The 20,443-nt window shown below is 43.0% G+C and overlaps 1 protein-coding gene across 3 annotated transcripts in view; it reads left to right on the top strand.

Moving 5' to 3' along the window:
* The window catches only part of EFHC2 (EF-hand domain containing 2), a 186,729-nt gene that overhangs the window by 144,990 nt on the left and 21,296 nt on the right, over positions 1 to 20,443 (top strand). For all 3 annotated transcript variants that reach the window (XM_045994580.1, XM_045994581.1, XM_045994582.1), the window contains 2 exons: positions 11,851 to 12,048; positions 13,777 to 13,869. In XM_045994580.1, the coding sequence (XP_045850536.1) occupies positions 11,851 to 12,048; positions 13,777 to 13,869 (291 nt within the window). The remainder of the gene's footprint in view (positions 1 to 11,850; positions 12,049 to 13,776; positions 13,870 to 20,443) is intronic.

Here is a 20,443-nt window from a genome sequence, read left to right as displayed (position 1 = left end):
ACCCAAGACCATGAAGACAAAATCAAAATTCAGTACTCAAGGAGGACATCTTATCTTAACAAATTGGAACAGCACTGTACCCTAAAACAGGTTTCTCTCTCTTTCTCTCACATACATATGCATGATTGTACATCCCAACTCCAGGGTAAAACGTTATTTCAAGAGGTGAATGATATTGTCACAGAAATTTAAAAGGATGATGACATGGATTATGCCACAGAAAAAATAGCCAAGTCTTAGCAAGACATAGTGGGGAAACAAGGGCTGAATTCTAAACATTCCATCTTGAGAGTAAAATCTTATATTTCATCCTTATCTTTGGAACTTAGGTAGACCTAAGATTAAAATATTTTAGGGCAGTTTCAACTTCACCAAGATAGAATGGTAAAATCTAATCATTTCACAATGCATATGTGCATGAAATCATCATGTTGTACACCTTAAATATATATAATTTTGTCTGTCAGTTATACCTCAGAAAAGCTGGGGGATAAAAAAGGAATTTTGGGGACTGGAGATTGGAGCAGTGAAGAGATTCCTTATAGAACTTCTTGTACTTTTTGAAATTGTACCGTGACACATTCATTTCTGATATTAAAACCTATTATTAAGAAAAAACATATACAGACAAGCATAGTGTTCCCTTTTAGGAAAAAAAATTTGCAGAACTGAAGAGCAAAGTTAGTACGGTCTTCATTGCAAAAGACAAATAGCAACAGATGTTATACATGAAAAACCGAAACGAAAAAATAAGATGACAGGGAAAATGAGTCCAAGAGAAGTCTTGACCATCAGTGTAAACTCCCTGATCACCGTTGGAACCGTTAGGACACGTTCCACCTGCCCAGGGTTGGCCTATGACCACAGCTCTTTTTCACTTTCCCATTTAATTTCTTGAGGTCTCATGGGCCATATTACCAGGAATTCCTCTTGAGGAATATGCCAGTGTATTCCCCCTGAGACCTCTTCTCTACCCCTTCCCCCTTAGTTTTCCAGGAACCCTAGGAGGGTTACATCATCCAATGAAGATGAGACCATTGTCAAACACCACTGCTGTGGCTCCCTGCAGTCACAAGGCTGCTGTGGGAGGCTGTTCTGCCAGGCTGATGGATGCCATTTAGCTACACCGAAAGTCAAAGTTCCAGTTTTGTTGCTATTTTAAGTTGGGAGAGACATGATCATGTCTGTAAAGCCAAAGGGAGAGGACCAATAGGGACCAAGAAAGCAAAGACATAGATGACAAACTGGGCAATTGATGGATCAGTGAGCAGTTAAGGATGGGTTGAGACTCAGGTATGCCTTTTGCCATTCCTTCCAATGTATGTTTCAAACTTTCTCTCTTTTCACCATTTTCCTCCCACTCATGGTACAAAACCTCATCTCCAGGTTAACAGAGGCTGTAGAGGTCCCTCCTGAGATACAGACCTCCTCCATGTCCCTGCATCCATAACTTGGCATTCTTCCTTTCTCATCTCAGTAGAAAAGGTATCCTCCCTGCTCTTCAAATCTAGCTTTCATGATGGCCTTGTCTCACAAGAGACCTGGAGCCCATCCTCGGCTCCATCCTCTTGCCCCATCACCTCTGTACCAGCAGCCCTCACTGGTGTGCCAACACTCATGTTGCTTTCTGAGTGCTCTGACATCCAACTCTGTTCATATTGCCCTCTTGTTCAATGCTCAGGAGATTCCCTTCAGAAGGGAAAACCCAGATGCCCTAACACGGCACCTCATGTGCCTTTCGTGATTGTACCCCACCTCCCAGCTCTCCAACTTATCACTTGTTCCACTTCCTTGTGTTCTAGTTATCCTAAGAATCTTGACCATCTGGGAAGATGGTCCCAGATCTTGGCTTCACCACTTACTAGCTGTATGCCCTTGGGCAGTTTGCTGAAGCTCTCTGGGCCTTAGTTTCTCATCCATAAAATGGGGATAATCAGGAACATCTGGGTGGCTTAGTAAGTTAAGCATCTGCCTTCTGCTCAGGTCATGATATCTGGGTCCTGGGATGGAGCTCTGAGGAGGGCTCCCTGTTCAACAGGAAGTCTCCTCCTTCCTCTCCCTTTGCCCCCGCCCCTCATGCTATCTCTCTCTCAAATAAATAATCTTCAGGAAAAAATGGGGATAGTCAAAGTTCCTACTTAAAGGGTTGCTGTGGGAGAGATGAGTTCTTGCTTATGAAATAGTTGGATTAATGGATGCCTTCATGCATAAACATGAATATATAGTTAACCACCTTTTTTTTTTCTTTTGACAGAAAGCAACAGAGAGGGAGCACAAGCAGAGGAAGTGGGAGAGCAAGAAGCAGGGTTCCCACTGAGCAGGGATCCCGAGGCAGGGCTCAATCCCAGGACCCTGGGATCATGACCCAAGCTGTAGGTAGATGCTTAACAACTGAGCCACCCAGGTGCCCTTATAGTTAAGCACCTTACCGAATCTGACAACACAGTACAGTAGAACCATCTGAACACTAGCACTAAGCCGTTGGTAAATGTGAGCTCCTGTTATCGAGTCTTTGCACAGCTCCTCAGAGGTACTATCCTCTTGTTCTCCTTGAACCTTTAAGGATACCGTTCTTTCTCCCATTCCTCCAACCTCCTTCCCCTCCTTGCCCTACTTCTGTGACTAGTAAATTGTCATTCATCTTCAGGCTCTGCTCCATTACCATCTCTGTTATGAAGCCTTCCTTATTTCCCCCTACATGTATATACATGCCAGACTGGATGTGGGGGTACTCCCTCTAAGCTTCTAGGCATATCTTTATTGCAACCCCCCCCCCCCCATCGTTTTTTACTTTGTTGACTTGGTTTTCCTTTTGGTTGGTGAAGAACTCTAGGGTGCAGTCATTGAGGGCTGGGGAATTGAATCTAGTTCATTCCTCTCTTATTCTCTATCAATTGATGTTGCCTCACATGGAGTAAGTACTCAATTAGCTTTTGTCAAGTGAATGAATGAATCCATTGGTAAGGACATGTTCAGACAGAACACAATGGAAGATAGGTAATTTCTTAGCAAATAAGAGGTGCTCAAGTTTATTAGTAATCAAATCATTATTAATTAAAATGAGACATCATTTTTACCTGTGGAATTAGGGAACACTTTTAAAAATGATAGTATCTATTCCCATGGACTTTCTCTCATTGCTGGTGGGAGAGTGAAAGCAACTTAATGCCACGTATCAAGATTTTTTAAAATGTCCTTTTTTTTTTTTTTTTTTTGCCCACCTGATTGTACTTCTGGGACACTATCCAAAGGAAATTATTTTACTTACATATTTATTTATATTTTTAAAAAGAAAAAAATTACTTCAGATGTCAACTAAAAAATATGTGAGGAGGGTACATAGTTTTTTCAAAATTATTTTGTGAGTAAGCAAGCTGAAAAAAAAGATCACTGCTTCTGTCTCTGGTGCCCATTCCCTACCCTATACCACAAGACAGCCAGTCTCTTCCTTCCTCTGTGGTCAAAGGAAATCATTTTAAATACAGACAAGTGTTTACACATGAAGATGTTCATTATGACACTACTTACATAAAAATTTGAGAAAAACCCCCAAAATATCCAATAGGGTGGTTTAGCATTTTTGTTCCAGAAGAATATGTGATAACAGGGAATGTATTAGTTAAATGAAAAAAAGGCCATAAAATATGTTCACAGATATTAAGAAAAAGAAAAGGCAATTAAATACCCATGCATAGAAAAGAGACTGCAAGGAAGTATATCAAAATGTTTACTTACTTGGTTATGTTTGGACAGTAGGAATTTGTTTGGCTTTTTTTCTTGCTTTTATTACTAACCAAATTCTCTATATTTAGACAAGTGTTCCTTTTATAATGGAGTAAAGCCAATAAATTCTATATTTTAGAGTGTGTGTTCTGGAAGAATTAGGACTGATTGTATTCTATTTGATATGTTTTGATATTAGTAAGTCTTGAATTACTAAATTGATTGTAAAAACCTGGAGGGCACAGACCTAGTCTTGTTGAGCCCATTGTTCGATCAATAAATACCTGTGGGCTTCTATAGGGGTGGCCTTCCATGTAAGTTCCTCGCTCCTTGACCCTGCCTATTGTCGCAGGGACCAGGATGGCCTCTAAAACATCTAGCAACCAGTGAGAAAGAGTTAAAAACAAAAAGCTAAACAAGTGAGGTTGGCTTGGAGACAAATTATCCTTGATGGGTGTTAGCCAAAAGGATGGGTGTTAGCCAAAAGGAAGGTGCTAGAAAATGAATAGCTTTGCTTATAAATGAAATGAATATTCATTCCTTTCTGCCCACATTGCAAGTTAGGCACCATCATCTACACTTTTCATTTGCTGCTACCAAAAAATCTTGACATAATTTAAGAAACAAAAAACACTGTTGTCCTAGCCTCTTTCAATGTTAATTGAATGGTATTGTGCCAGATTGTAAAAGAATGATAGAGGAGTGGCCTTTAAGGGTTTCTCAAATTGCACCTCTATGAGGAATATTGTTAATAATCCACAGCAATTGTTCTTAACAACATGAGAATATCTCATTTTTTGTTTGGCTACACTTAAACAGCCCCAGAGTTGAGTGCACCAAGACATACTGAATTTCAAACTAAATAAATCAAAATTACCATGTACATTCCACTACATGTCAAAACAGGAAAAGCCATAGGATTTGATGTGAAATGAAGATTAGAAGAGCAATAGAGAGAAAACTAGAAGCCTGCTTTCAGTTGGAATAAGAAAACAGGGTCAGTGATTTTCAATGCAGATGTACTTCTCTTGGAGAAAACATTTAAAAAAATCAATTTACAATGCAGATGAATTTGGCAGTAATTATGATACTGTCAGAAGATTCTTTAGTTTCTAGAGGACTTATTTCAGAGTCCATGGTGCTTGCTTGTCATTAAGAGCTTGACAGGAATCAGAGGAATTTAAAGCTAAAATGTTAGGTGCCATTGTCAATTTAAAAAATGACCAAGAGGAGGATAGAGCATCTTTATATGTATAACAAGATGGAAAGGGGCGCCTAATTTGATTTCTAAGAATTAAGCAGTTGTGCAGTTTCTCAAATATATACATTATCTAAAGAAAGGCCCACCTGGAACTCATTTACTTTATCACTTCAGACTCAATCCTGAATATGACTAATTAAAACAAGTGTACCATGTTCCTTTTACATTCTGCAGATAAATTCTGTGACTTGAGTCATCAGAAACATTTCACATTTTTCTAAGATAAACTTGCTTCAGAAAAGTAACTCTTTCAGTTCAATATAACTTGAAACTATCTCCATTGTGAGATTATGAGAGAAATATAAATTGTTATCATTTATTGGGCATTCAGGGTTCCAGGCACTAATGCTAAATGTTTTTTTATACCTTGCTAACTTAACCCTCGTTTTTCATTTATTCAGCCAACTACTTACTATAGAAATATTACTATGTTCCAGGAGCTCTTTAAAGTGTTGGAGATTCAGCCATGAACAAAATAGTCCTGTCCTCTCTGGAGCTTATGTTCTAGTTGGGGGACAAAGACGATATACAGAATAAGAAAGTAAATGGTATACCAGGTTGGCATATGATGAATGCTACTGAGGAAAAGAAAGCAGAGAAGGGGTTAGGGAATGCCAGATTTGTGGAGGGAGAGGGTCACAGTTTTAAAAAAGAATGGTCAGAGAAGGCTTCATGGAGAAGATGACACCCAAGCAGATGTGAAGATGCCCTACAGGAGGTAAAGGACCAAATCATGGAACTGTCTTGGGGAAGAGCCTTTTAGGTAGAGGGAGCAGCAAGTGTGGAGCCCTTAAAGCTACAATGTACCTGGCTTATTTGAGGAAAAGCAAGGAGTGCAGTATGGCTGGTACAGAGGGAAAGGGGATGAGGCCCAAAAGATAGAACAGGGGACATCTTGTCAGACATCACATAGTGAGACATTTGGGTTCTACTTCAGGAGAGATGGCAAGCCCCTCAGAGGGTTTTAAACAGAGATATGACATGACCAACAAAGCCAATGGTCTTGTCCAGTTTCACAGGTAAGAAACAGAACTTGGGAGAAGTTAGGTAATTTACCATAGTTATTATACGTTAATGAATTAGTGGGGATGGAATTTTAATCTGGGTCTGTGTAATTCAAAAGCTCATACTTTTCCCATTAAATTGCAACTGCACCTCGCAATTGCAAAGAGGTTTATGACCCAGGCTAGAGTAGGTGATTTTCTTGGTCTGGACTTGACCTCATGTTTCCCTTTTCTCTGTAGTTCTTTGGCTTCTCTGGCGAGGCTACCATGTCACACAACTCCAAGGGGACACCATTTGTACCCTAAGTCTATAAATGTACTCCCATCTGGACGATGTCCAGATGAAGTGACCATATATCGTGACCTTGTTCTCCAATGAGAACATAAATGGTTTTGAACTACGGTTAGGCTGGTAGCAAAATCCGTTTAGTCAGACATTTGTCCTGGCCCCACTTTGAAGCATCTCACCATCTCTCCTTCCTCTGACACATACTCTACCAGCTGTTTCTACCACCTTCCACTCACTGTCTGGCAACACACTGGTCCAACAGTATGGCAGGCTGGGATGTCAGTGATGGAAAGGCAGGGTTTTCTGTTCTGCATGGGCAGCTCAGGCCCACAGTTTATAAAAGAAAACCAGAGGGACTGTAGAACGTAAGCATGTATGTCTGGCTTCTGATTAGTAAATTGTCATCAAAATTGCTGCTTCGGGGCGCTTGGGTGGCTCAGCGGGTTAAAGCCTCTGCCTTTGGCTCAGGTCATGATCCCAGGGTCCTGGGATCGAGCCCCGCATCCGGCTCTCTGCTCCGCAGGGAGCCTGCTTCCTCCTCTCTCTCTGCCTGCCTCTCTGCCTACTTGTGATTTCTCTCTGTCAAATAAATAAAATATTAAAAAAAAATTGCTGCTTCGTTTAATGTAGGCTGAACCAGATTTTCTTATAAGCCTTAGAGCATAGAGCTTCGATTCTTGAGTCCTTGTTTACATTGAAGCTAATTTTTTTAAAGTTGGTAGGAAAGTTCTTGCTTAGACTTTACCGATTCAACGTGTAAGGAAATACCCTGAGATTCAGAGCTTTGAACTGAAGTTTTTATTCATTGTTATGTGAGTGGGTGACTCTAATGGAATTATATGTTGTAAAACTGCTTAGCATTTCATGTGTCAGAATTCTGCCTGGTTACTTCAGTACCCTAGAGCAGTTTGGCATTATTTTTTGACTCTTATGACTTTAATTACAAAAACTAAGAGAAAATCATGGCAGCATCCCTTAAAGGATTAACCAAATAATACTGTGATGATCCATATAAAATATTATTGCCAGGAACATAGTACAATGCTGAGTAAAGGCAACGATGATTGCCATTTTGAGTTTTTAAAATCAGCACTAGTAATCACAGAACACCAGATCAGTAAAATGAAAGCTCCTTTTATTTTATTTATTTTTAAAGATTTTATTTATTTATTTGACAGACAGAGATCATAAGTAGGCAGAGAGGCAGATGGAGAGAGAGGAAGGGAAGCAGGCTCCCCACCGAGCAGAGAGCCCGATATGGGACTCAATCCCAGGATGCCGGGGTCATGACCTGAACCGAAGGCAGAGGCTTTAACCCACTGAGCACCCAGGCACCCCTGAAAGCTCCTTTTAAAATGAATTTTCATTTCCCTTAAATGAAGGGGCAGGAAGAACCAAGATCTGACTTTGCTCTCGGGTCATATTTCAGGTTCACTCTGAAGGTTTATGTGAGGAAGGGCTATGTGTGATGGAAGTTGGATCTTTGTTTTTGTGGCTGTTGCTAGCAAAAATAGAATATGCAGAAAACCGCGTGGTGGGTCCTTAGTAGGTTGAATACAGAATTCCTAAGTGACCCAGCAGTTTTACTCCTGAATGGATATACCCCCAAAATTGAAAACAGGCATCCAAACTAAAACTTGTACATGAATGTTCACAGCAGCACTATTCACAAGAGCCCAAGGGTGGAAACAACCCAAACGTCCATCGATGCATAAGAGATAACCCAAAATGTGGCACATTCATACAATGTATATTACTCAGCCCCAAAAAGGAATGAAGTATTGATTCAGCCTGGATGTGAGCACGAAAACATTGTGCCAAGGAGAAAAAGCCAGACACGAAAGACACTTCTCCATGATTCCATTTCTAGGAAATATCCAGAACCACCCATCTGCAGAGATGGTAAACAGATTAGTGGTTGCCAGGTGGGGAGAGGGCAGGGAAGAAGGAAGAAAGGAGAATAATGAAAATGTTTTGTAAGAGACAGACATGGTGGTTGCCCAGCATTGTGAATGTATTAAACGCAACCAGCGGTACGTTGTACGTTCCGGCTGTTTTTACCACAATCCAAAATAAGGCGGGGTGAAGCCCATTCTTGTTCTTGTGTGAAGCCCATTCAAGTTTGACTCCTAAAGAAGGGGGCACATGGCAAAGGCGGGGCAGAGTAATGGCGGCCACTTGAGCTCTACAGGACAAGTCTTCCACTTCCTGGTTGGGATCCCCAGTCCTGGGATCCTGCCTCATGTGGGGACAGTGGGCACAACTGCCACACCAACATCCACTCCAGGGCCCCTGGCGTCCTCTGTGACCAGGGGCCATTTTAAGTCTGGGGTAGCTTGTTTGAAACCTTCACATTAAAGACATTGGAAGTGGGGGGATACTGAGCTGTTTAAAACCCAAGCCTGCAGAGATCCAGCAGATAGAAACTTGAACAGCAATGAGGCCAGGACAATTTAAGCTTATCCACTGAAAAGAGAAAATAAACTTTTATGACCTGAGGGGTGCTAGAATAAGTTTAGTGAAAGGTAGGTGGGAAGTTTCTAGTTAATGCTGCACACGTTCTTGTCCCTTGTCCTTGCAAGTGTACCACTTGTCCTTTTTTACACCATTTTTACCCTCAAAAGGAAAAAGCTCTCAAAGAGTTTTTTTTTTAATGATGACCATGAAAATAATATTTGTTTATTACAGAAGTTCAGAAAGAACAGAAACTCGCATATATACTCATGTGTCTGTGTAAAGAAATCTCAGAGATCAGGGATAATATAGATATTTGGCATGTGTCCTTTGTCTTTTTTTTTTAAGTTTGTATTTTAATTCCAGTTAATCGGGTGCCTGGGTGGCTCAGTGGGTTAAGCATCTGCCATTGGCTCAGGTGTGATCCCATGGTCCTGGGATTGAGTCCCACATCGGGGTCCCTGCTTAATGGGGAGTTTCCTTCTCCCTGTCCCTCTGCCCCTCTCGCCTGTTCTCCCTCTCTCACTTGCTCACTCTTGCTGTCTCTCAAATAAATAAAATCTTTTTAAAAAATTCCAGTTAACATACAGTGTCATATTAGTTTCAAGTGGACAATAGCGACCCAGTCCTTCCTTATATCACCTGGTGCTTATCACAAGTGCCCTCCTTAATCCCCCTCCCCTGTTTCTTTTATGAATATAGGGGTTCTAGTACCTTCAGTTTCAGTGGGAATCCTGAAACTGAATTTATCAATATAGCATGGGCACCTCTCATGCCAGTAAATACTAATCAATAGCATACTTTTCATGGTTGCATAGCGTTCCATTTTATGCACGTGTCATGACTGACTATTCCATGACCGGTGTTCTAAATGAGCCTGCGGCTTTCATTGAAGGGGTTCCTCTGTGGTCGCTTAGTCCTTTCTCATGGTTGGTGACTCAGGGTTTCTGAAATTATTTTCTGTTACCTGTTTACGCTGACCAATGATAGCTCTCAAACCAGAGGTCATAGGCAATAAAGGAATAGAGGTCTGTAAACAATCAGCTCAAAACCCACAACCTTTAGGCAACTTTCCCTGACTGAGCCCCACTCCATCCACTCATTCTGTCTTCTGTGTTCCAACAGAAGAGGGACAGAAGAGTGTGCGAGGGCATGGGCTTGGAGCCAGACTGCAGGGGTTCTCATTCTGGTTTTTGGGAGGTTGGGCGTACTCAGTGCCTCTGTGTTCTCATCTATAAAACACGGATGATAATAATAGTCCCTATCAGGGCGCCTGGGTGGCTCAGTTAGTTAAGCGTCTGCCTTTGGCTCAGGTCATGATCCCAGTATCCTGGGATTAAGCCACGCATCAGGCTCCCTGCTTAGCTGACAGCCTACTTCTCCCTCTGCTGTTGACCCTGCTTGCATGCTCGCACTCTCTCTCTCTCTATCAAATAAATAAATAAAATCTTAAAAAAATAATAGTCCTTATCCTGCAGGCCAAATGAGATGATCTATGCCAGAATCTATCCCTGGCAGCACAACAACTGGCACTGAGCTAGTACTCCCTGAAAGGCAAGGGTTATTATTATTACTCAATTCATTCAAGCGGCCCTCCCAATCTGTGGCATTGGGAGCTCATCTGTGTGTGCTGGGGTGGCTGTAATAGGTTGGAGACTCTGAAAAGCTCAGATGCCCAAGTGACTATACAGTGTTTCCTACACAGTGAGCCCCCAGCTAATATTGCTGATTAATGGTCTGATCCAAACCGACCTGATGCAATTGTGGGATCCTCTTGTTTGAATTTGGTTAGTCTTGATTTCCCATTTAAAAAAATAAATAAACAAAAGGAAAACAAAACAAAAAAACCCAGAAACCCTAAGAAGTGGATATAGGTGAAATGCAATTTCTTCAGATAGGTCAACATCATAGCTGTGGGCTTTCCTACATGCTAAGGAAATTCTTGATTAGGAGAGCTCAGAGATCTTTGATGATCGTGATAATAACAAGAAATACATAAAAGCACTAAAAGCCATTATTCCAAAAGACCAGTCTATAGCCAAAGAGCAAATAAAATCTTGTCTTCGGTCACTTAGCTGGGATTCTTGGGAACTGAATTACTCTCAGTAAGTAGAGTTTCTCGATGGTGGAAGTTTATTCAGGTAACCACTGCAACAGTTGGTTTTTTAACTATTTTGATGTACTTCTTTCTTACTTGTGCTGCATGGTTTATTGCTTTGATGCAGAGACTGTATTTAAAACAGTCCCACGAATTTGTTAGGTTTTGAGTCCTCGTTGTTAATATGTCATTGCTGTCTTTTTTTTTTTTTTTTTTGCTCTGCCACATAATTTTAATGCCATTTGCCTTTAAAAGACTCAGACAACGATTCCTCTACACAACTCTTCACTTTTTACTCTCTTCTCTCACTTTTTCCTCACTGGCAGGGTGTGTCAGTCTTAGTTTTTACTGCAGAAATGTTTCTGATTGCATTCTCCAACTCGAAAAGACTTTCCAAACGTGCTGATTTATATAAATTTTATACCATGGGAAGCCAGAACCCCAAGTCTGTTACTATTCTGTATAAAGTAAGATTAATAGGCATTGAATGAAATCATGTATCTGGTGACAGGTTTTTTGACCACTGAAGGACTTTGAAAGACTTACTGTCCGGTTACAGGCTCTTATCTGGTAGAAGTTTGACTCTGGCCAAGATGCCATTTTATTTAGAAACTATAGTGCTTATGGTTTTCCCTTCTAGCCCTGGTATTTTCCTACTACTCATAAGTGACGTAGCAATTAAATTAAAGGAAAATAGTCACCTGTCCTCTATACAGTTGATAAAAGTTTTACAAAATGGAATTTGGATTGTTTTCTTAAAAGATTTTATTTATGCATTTGAGGGAGAGATAGAGGGCATAAGCAGGAGGAAAGGCAGAGGGAGATGGAAAAGCAGACTCCATGCTGAGCTGGGGACCCGACATGGGGCTCAGTCCCAGGACCTGGAGAAATGACCTGAGCTGAAGACAGACACTTAACCAATGAGCCACCCAAGTGCCCTGGAATTTAGATATTTTTAATAGAAAGAGAGTAAAGTATTCTTAGATGTAATTTCATGAGCGATTTCTCATTTTCTTTACAGAGACATAATAATGAGTCTGACTGTTGGGAAACTCACAGACCATGAAGTTATAACCCTTGCCCGTCACTACCAGGTGTCCGAGGACACGAGGCCTGATATGAATGTCCTAATTGCACGGGCCCATGAACAGCTCAAGAAAAATGCTTTTGAGGATTTTGAAAAACTCAATGCTACTTGTGTATACCAAGACCGAGAAAAGTAAGCTTTCATTTTATCGATTTCAGTAAATCATGTATAGTTCTGCAGACCTGAGTAATGAAGGAATTTATATTTTATCCAGTAGGGCAAAAAGAACACTGAGATGTCCCACTATACTCCACAGTAGAGCAAATATACTTTAAATCATATGGGGGAAGTATTTGGGTACTGATATTTCATCATGATGGTGAGCTTTGTTTGTTGATGGAATAGGGAAGGCCCTTGTATCTTCAAAAAGATAAGATGCCCCTTTCCATTTCCTTTTAATTGGTTTCTAGAGGCTTTCAACTGAACCATAGTAAATCCAGATGTTAGAAGGTTTAATCCTGAAATATCTTTTCTTACATTAGTTTGTGATCACTGGGATTTATAAATGTGTCTTTTCTAATACAGAGAACAGGGAATTTACAAGTAAACTTTATTTAGAATTTCTTTGAAATTATTTCTTTTTGAAAATATGGAAGTTCAGCATAATCAATTTCTAGTACATTTGCCATGTTTCTATTATGCTTTATTAAATCATTTTTATAAGCTGGAGCCTCATCTTAATAAGTTTTGGTGTTCATCTTACCCACAGACCTGATACTCTGGGGGGGAATATTCACCAGGTGTTAGAAAATCTTACTCCTAACTCTAGCCTCTAGTTTTCCTACCATGAACCACTGACATTTCTTTGCCCCATGACCACTACCATCGCCCCCGCACCTGAAGTTTGTACCCAAGTAGCCAGCTTGCCTCCCCTAAATATCTTTAAAGACCTATAGTTTATCTTAATGTTGAACATGATTTTTTTTGCATAATCCATAACACATAGTTGTTGAGTTTTTGTAGAGGTGGTATCTTTCCTTGAATCTTTTAAAACTTTCTGGAGCCTCCCGAGGCTGTATGGCCTGAGCTTTGCATGACCCCAGCCCTGCCTTCCACTCTGGTGGTACCCCTTGCCCAGGGTGAGAAAGGTGACCCTCCTTCACTAAAGGAACACCTCCTGGGAATGATGGGGCTCCTTGATCAGACAGCTCTGAGGTTCTTCCAGATCTGACAGGCTTCAGTTCTAGACATAAACATTCTCCCATCATCTTGTAAACTCAATGTGCATAAAGCAGCTCGCTTTCCTTCTTATTGGTTCTGATTTTGCCTGGTGCCTGGGAACACTGGCTGAATGAGAACATTGGACAAGCATTTCTGTGCCCCTGGCAGGCTGGGGAAAATGGCTGTTGAGCTGCTCCGGAGAAACCATCTGACAAAATTGAGGTGAATGTTAAAGTCCCAGCTGGGGCCTCAAGGTTACAAGGTTTGGGTCCAAGGAAAAGACTAGAAAAACACCCTCGAGTCATACAATACTTGCGTTGGAGGCTCTAGATGCCTTTCAAATTAAGAGATGTTTTCAAATATCAGAACCAGTTTTGACTAGTGGTCCAGAAGGCAGATCGATTACTTAGAGCAACACTCGTGGCTGTACCCTTAAAGTGCTGTACTATCACCAACTGAGAGTCTGAATCTTGATGGAAAGGCCTTTGGAAGGACAGAATCTGGTCACTTCTGAAATGGAAGAAGTCGGTGAAAAGCAGTATGACTGTTTTTCCTAACTGTGAGTTCCAGTACCAGTTTTCGTATTCATTTTCATGTGCAGACTTTAAGGACACATCTGTATTTTCTTTCCTATAGCATGTAATTGTGACTCAAGAGACACAAAATATAGAAAGAACTGTTTACTTTGTTTTAATGCAGAAAAAAAGTATTACCCAGCAAATACATCAGAAGGCTGTGCAGGTCCTCCAGGTTACCCTTGACCGATGATCTTCTGGCATCCATACTGTCTGGGTAAGCAAGAGCTCCAACCCTCAGGGGGTTTGTCCTGTATATTTTTGTTTGGGGGAACTATTCCTGGTTGTACATTGACCTTTAAATAGCCTCGATTTACCCTTGACTGCTTTGATTATATTATTGATAACATGCCTCCATTTAAGTGTTACAAAAGGAAAAACTGGGCATGATTTTGAATGTTAGCCTACTACAAATTGCTAGTTTATCTTTTTAATGTTAAGACACACACACACACACACACACACACACACACACACACATATGTATACACAGGTTCCTGGGACAAAATGAAGATGTCTAACTTCATTGGTTATGAGGGTATTAGATCTAAAATTCAGGGCCAGTTTTTCAAAGCAGTAGTTCCTACTGGCTAAAGGCATGCAGGAAGAGGGCCTAGTGTTATCACACAGGGCTCTGTGCTACTAGAGCACCAGGTGTAAAGTGTAAAGGTTATGATGTTGCAAGAGGAAAGCACAGTGAACTGCTTTCTAAAGCACTGGGCCCTCCTGTTGAACATTTACTTTCAACTTCCGGCACCACCTTCATACATATGCAGGCTCTGGTCATCATTTTTTGCTTCTATGACATTATCCCCAGCCCCGCCTCTGACTCACTTATCTTGGTAAGTCTGACATTTTGGACTATGTTCTAGGCACTGTCATCATTGACAGAAGACCTCACCTCATTTGCTTTGTGAGAACTACTTTATGAGTTACAACTCATATCCTCTTGCCTCACCTGAGGAGGCTGAGGTTTAGAGAGATGGGGTGTTTTGCCCAAAGTTGCCCAGTCTTCCAAGAAGTGCTGTGACTTAATCCCTGAAACTTTAAAATATTCATCCCCTGCTTATAACCATTTTGAATTACTGTTTGCAAATACCCCAATAGATAGGAATGTCTTGACAATTCTACCTCCTTCCTATTCCTTGCCATTCCCACTGTCTTCCCACTTTCTTCTCCATTCCCACTATCTTCACTCTGGTTCAGACCCACAGTTCTTCTTGACTATTCAGGGCCTTGATGTTGGTCTTTCTTCCACTGGTCTCTAATTATTTAAATCCATCTTTACAGGGGCACCTGGGTGGCTCAGAGGGTTAAAGCCTCTGCCTTTGGTTCAGGTCATGATCCCAAGGTGCTGGGATCGAGCCCCGCATTGGGTTCTCTCCTTGGTGGGGAGCCTGCTTCCTCCTCTCTCTCTCTCTGCCTGCCTCTCTGCCTACTTGTGATCTCTCTCTGTCGAATAAATAGATAAAATCTTTAAAAAAAAATCCATCTTTACATATAGCAGGTTAATACCCTCTAAGAACAAAAATGTCATAGTGCTGCTCTTCTACTCACAAACTTTCTGTAAATCTCTTTGCTCCTTAAAGGAAGACTGAAATCATCAGTTCTGAACTCCTTCGCCCCCTTGTCCATTGGGAGGCTGAGGGTTGTCAGTTGGAGCAATTGTTCTCAAGCAGGGGCTGGAGTGGGGTGTCCTCATCTGAGACAAAAGGAACAGATAAAACTAAATCCTATGCAGGAGCACTAGGGTCAGAAGCATCAGAAGCGGACTTAGGAGGGCCAATCCAATTAGAGGTGTGCATTGAACTGATCCAGGGTTATTTTCTGGACTGTCAGCTCAATTTGGTTTCATTTGCTGGCATCAGTGTGACAGATAATTAGGTCATCCTGGTGTAAAGGACTTCAGATGAAATAGGCAGGCCTAGGAGTCTTGTTTCTTCAGTTATCACATTCCCAAAGTCACACGGGCTATTTATTTATTTAACAAATGTGAGCAGGGAGAGGAGCAAAGGGAGGGAGAGAGAGAATCTTAAGCAGGCTCCATGCCCAGCACAGAGCCTGATGCATGGCTCGATCCCACAACCCTGGGATCATAACCTGAGCTGAAATCAAGTCGGATGCTTAATGGACTGAGTCATCCAGGTGGTCCTCCACATGAGCTATTTAACATTTTTTAAAATGATTTATTTATTTGAGAGCAAGAGTGAGAGAATGTGCACAAGCAGGAGGGGCAGAGGGAGAGGAAAAGAAAATCTCAAGCGGGCTCCCTGCTGAACAGAGCCCAATGCAGGGCTCGATCCCACGACCCTGAGATCATGACACCTGAGCTGAAACCAAGAGTCAGACGCTTAATCGACTGTGCCATCCAGGCACGCCTTGTGCAAGATTTTCGACTTGCCCAACCCTCAGATTCCTTACCTCTGAAATGATATAATACCTCCTTCCTGGAAGTTCTGAGGGTGACTTAAGATAACGTCTATCAAGTACCCAGCGCAGCACCTGGTACTAGGTGGTGATTGGGGCCTAGGAGAGAAGTTGAAGTCAAGGACCACAGACCACACACCCTGACTTAGAAGTGAACTGGAAGAAACTTGTGTCCTTCTACACAGAGGAAGCCTTGTTTTCAAACATTTGGATCTGAAGGCGTTTCGCACATTAAGCTGTCTCCAGTCAGGAAGCTGTGGATATTTATTAGATTATCTCTTATGGCCCCAGGGATGTGTTGTCCTGGAAAGTCCAGTGATGTGGGAGCCTGGCCTCTGGAGGACCTAGATGTTTCCTCTCTAACACCGAGGCCACCAAGTCCTCCTCCTCTCCTTTTCTCAGCAAACTGTTTTCGTCTTCGCCTTTACGATTTGACATGAAAGGCAGAAAGGCTGTTTCGCGATTCGCTTCAGAGACATCCCAGGCTCAGCGCGCGTCTGCCTCCAAGCCCCGTGTGGTTTTGTGGAGGTCATCTCCCTGAGTTGCTAAGCAGGCTCTGTTCAGTCTAACTCTGCCTCTAATTGTGCAGTGACCCTGCTCCTCACTGAGGGGAAGCTTCAGACTAGTCAGATTAGAAAATGTCTCATTCCCAGTCCCTTCTCCCTCCAATATGCCCCGCCACGATTTGGGTCACATGCTTGGTGTTTTGCATCATCTCCGCAGATTCCTTTCAAAGACGGCCCTAATTCCTAATGGACCCATCAGCCTGCAGCTCACATTTATATTCTGCATTCTTATTGTTCCCCACAGACTCCGCAGGGCTTTCCAGAGCCTTGACCAGACTCTCCTTCTGCACAGCCCTCCTGTGGCACGCTGAGCCAGAGCCCCTATGACGTCTGCCATCTCCTGTGGGAGGCAGGCCTGGAGTTTATTGTTTTGGTTCAATGCACGCTCTGCCCAGGGGCAGTGTTACCTGCCATGGGACACAACTGGGCAGCTGTTGAGCAGCTGGATAGCCCTGCTGTGTGAACTGAAATCAGGAGACGGAAAACTGTGTGGCCAAAGAGTTGGCCGATTTCTTTCACACAGTGATTGTCATATATGTATTTTGCCTAGTGCTGCGTTTCACTAGTTAGAGTTCCCTCTACTGCCTTTCCATTTTTCTTGGGATTCCGTTAGGTCTTTTCATTATTAGCACAACTCAAGCTAAGAGCAGGACTTCAAAATCTTTACACCTCTGGTTACCTCAGCCCCCCCCCTCCCCGCCCAGTTTGTGCTGTGGGAGCTGGTCTGAACTCACTGTACTTACCAGTCAAATTCCTTTCACTACTGCACAGGGCATCTGACTTAACTGTTCTAAGTGGTAGTAGTAATGGATAATTCATCCATGGGGGGACTGACACTCTATATTGACATAGTGCCAAGGGCCCTAGGATATTTTGTAAACCCTTGAGCATATGGAAGGGAATGTTCTAGTTGAGGCTAGGCACGATTCCCCAGTTTGTAAGTGCAGACCCTGAGGTATAAAGAGGCTCCGTCACTGAGGGACCTTGCAGAGGACCAAGATGAGTCTCTAACAGGATGAGAACTCCCTACATTGTCCCTGTCCGAGCTCCTGGGAATCGGGGCTATGTCTCATTCACTTTTGCAGCCCCAGACACTTGTCCTGTGCTAGTGCACTGGGGAGTGGGGAGCAGCGAGGGGAGAAAAACAGGGGCTTGATGTGCACCAGACCTGCCTCCGAGCTCTGCCAGCTCTACTGCCTCCCACCTATGTGATCCTTGTAAATGGACCAACTCCTCTGAGCCCTCATTTTGGATTGTTAATGTTCCCTAAGTATTAATAAGCAAGAAATCCTGGTTCTCAAACCATTAGGAAGTGGAGAGTATTCTGAGGTCATTCCATTCTGTGTTCTTTGTGGGACTGGGGAGTAAAGAGGTAGCCTCCTTCCCTAACTGTGGCCTTGTGAATCGGCACTTGGAACAACTGGATATTCAAGCGTAGCTCTTTCCCCAGCAGCTCTGCCCCAAGCTGGCCTTTCACAGCTGGCTCTGGGCTCCATGGAATGCCTTCGAACTGACCTCCCGAGAGAGCTGGTGCCATATCCAGAAATATCAGTTAAAATGGAAAAAGTTAACAGGGCTAATGGGGCCCTCAGATCATCTCGTTATACTCTCCCCAGCCTCAGGCCCTGCACCCCCGTCCCCCGCAGAGGCATGGTTTGGACTCTGGTGATTTCACCCAACAGTACCTGGCAGTGGGGCCGAGGGACAAGGGTCAGGCAGTGTGGCCGCTACTGTGGCAGTGTTTGGTGCCCCGGGAAGTCCACAGAGAGAAGCCCCACCTCCCAGATGCTTCCTACATTTTCCAATATAAGGTGATACATAGTTTTTAAGAAATTAAAAAAAAAATTCCAAATCCACATGGACCAACAGAGCATCGACCTTGTGCACACTCCATACTTGGCCGCTGTGACATGCCTCACCGAGAAGGTGTGTGCTGGAATGAGAACAGGAATTTAGAGGCCCGGCTGTCCGGACATGACTGGAGCTCCTCACTGATAACTTGAGCCATACCACCTGGCCAGCTCCGGCTTTGTATGACCAACTGATGCAGTGGCCTGGAGCTCGACTTTTTTCCTGAACTGTCCGTTCTTTAAGAATCTCACCAGGTGTTCCAGCGTGTGCCCCTGGGTTTGCTGGGTAATGCATGGAAACCAAACACAGCGGCGTGAGTCAAAAGCATGTCTTTGCCGGGACGCCTGGGTGGCTCAGTCGGTTAAGTGTCTGACTTGTGATTTTGGCTCAGGTCCTGATCTCAGGATTGGGAGATGGAGGCCCAAGTCAGGCTTCGTGCTGGGTGTGGAGCCTGCTTAAAATTCTCCCCCTCCTACCTCTCTCTCTCTCAAAAACAAACAAACAAACAAATGTGTCTTCACTGCCTGCCCTCCCTTCCAGCCCCGGTCATGCATCCCAGCTCATTCCCCTATGTTACAAGATGGCCTTCGCAGCAGAGGGGGAAGCCACGTTACTCTTCAGCCAAATACAGCTGCCACCACACACACGGTTTATACCTCCACAGGTGGTGGAAATAAAGCAGAGCAGCTTTATTCCCTGTGGAAAGGAGATAAATGGCTTCTGTAGTTTTGGGGCCATTCATCATTTTTGGGAGGGGGAACACAAGCACCCATCAAATGAGACATTTGCCTCATTTCTAAGAGCTCCCACCTAGCAAGGCATTGAGAAGCGTGCTTGGGGGTCATGATTCTCAAAGGAGGAACCAGAGAAATTACCTTCCCTCCCTCTTCCTCCACAAACATGTCCCTTAGTTTGTGTAGGGAAGGAAATGGTGGCTTGCCCCAGTATCAAAGGGAAAGAAGAATTTATGGAGGTTTTAGGAAAACACTTTAGCACTGTGAGCTGGGACTTTAAGGAGGCTGACTTTTTAACAAGCAGAGAAACACTTAAAAGCCAGAATTAGTGCTGCCCTTTAGGGCAGTCACCCTGGAAGACTGTGCGCTGGTTTCAACAATGTCGCCATAGACCGTTCTTCTTTGGAATTGCCTTCACAGTCTTTTCAAGAGAATTACTTCCAGAGTGGCAAATCTTCATCCTTTGACCATGGATCAGAGTCCTAGCAAGAGTCAAAAGTCATTTGGAGAGGAGCAAAGTAGGGGATTCAGGGGGAGAATCAGGAGGCTAATATTTTTGATCAGGAGCACAGCATGACCCCGAAGCAAGGAGATACATTTTTCTATATGATTCAGAGGCCTTTCCAAAATATTTTGAAAGGTTGGGTAGGATTTGGTGAATGATGACATGTAGCCATGAGGCAGGTAGGACGCCATGACAGTTGACTGTGGGAGATGGTATCCAGTGGTAAATGTAAACACTGACCTACCCATTCCTAGTCCCCTACAGCCAAGCCCTCTGCATCTCTGAACCGCTGCCCCCAGGTTCCTCTGCCTCCAGTTTGGACTGTTTTTAGAACTGGAGCTCTCCTTTGTATTCTCTCTCTCTCTCTCTCTCTCTCTCCACCTTGTCAAACAATATCATATAGTAGATTTCGTGTATGTTATATAGCAGAGGAGGGCGCGACAAACCTCACCCCCTCAGCAGTCTGGGGGAGGAAGCTGTTTACAGAACTTTGTAGTAGGGAGGAAGACTGGAGACTAATTCTTCACCAGCAAGCCCCAACTAGTGGCATGCCTTCCTTTCCAAGTCTGACTTGCACAACTGTACCACCTTGAAAAGCACGTTTCAAGGTCTCTCATCTGCTTTTTCTGCTTTGTAAATTTGTATTTATAGCCAACTGATACACGCTCATAGTAAAAAGAAAAAAATACTCAATTCTGAAAAGTTTAT

Source organism: Meles meles, chromosome X (assembly GCF_922984935.1).
Source record: "Meles meles chromosome X, mMelMel3.1 paternal haplotype, whole genome shotgun sequence".
In the NCBI taxonomy this organism is placed as follows: domain Eukaryota; kingdom Metazoa; phylum Chordata; class Mammalia; order Carnivora; family Mustelidae; genus Meles; species Meles meles.
This window is presented reverse-complemented; position numbering and strand designations above follow the sequence as displayed.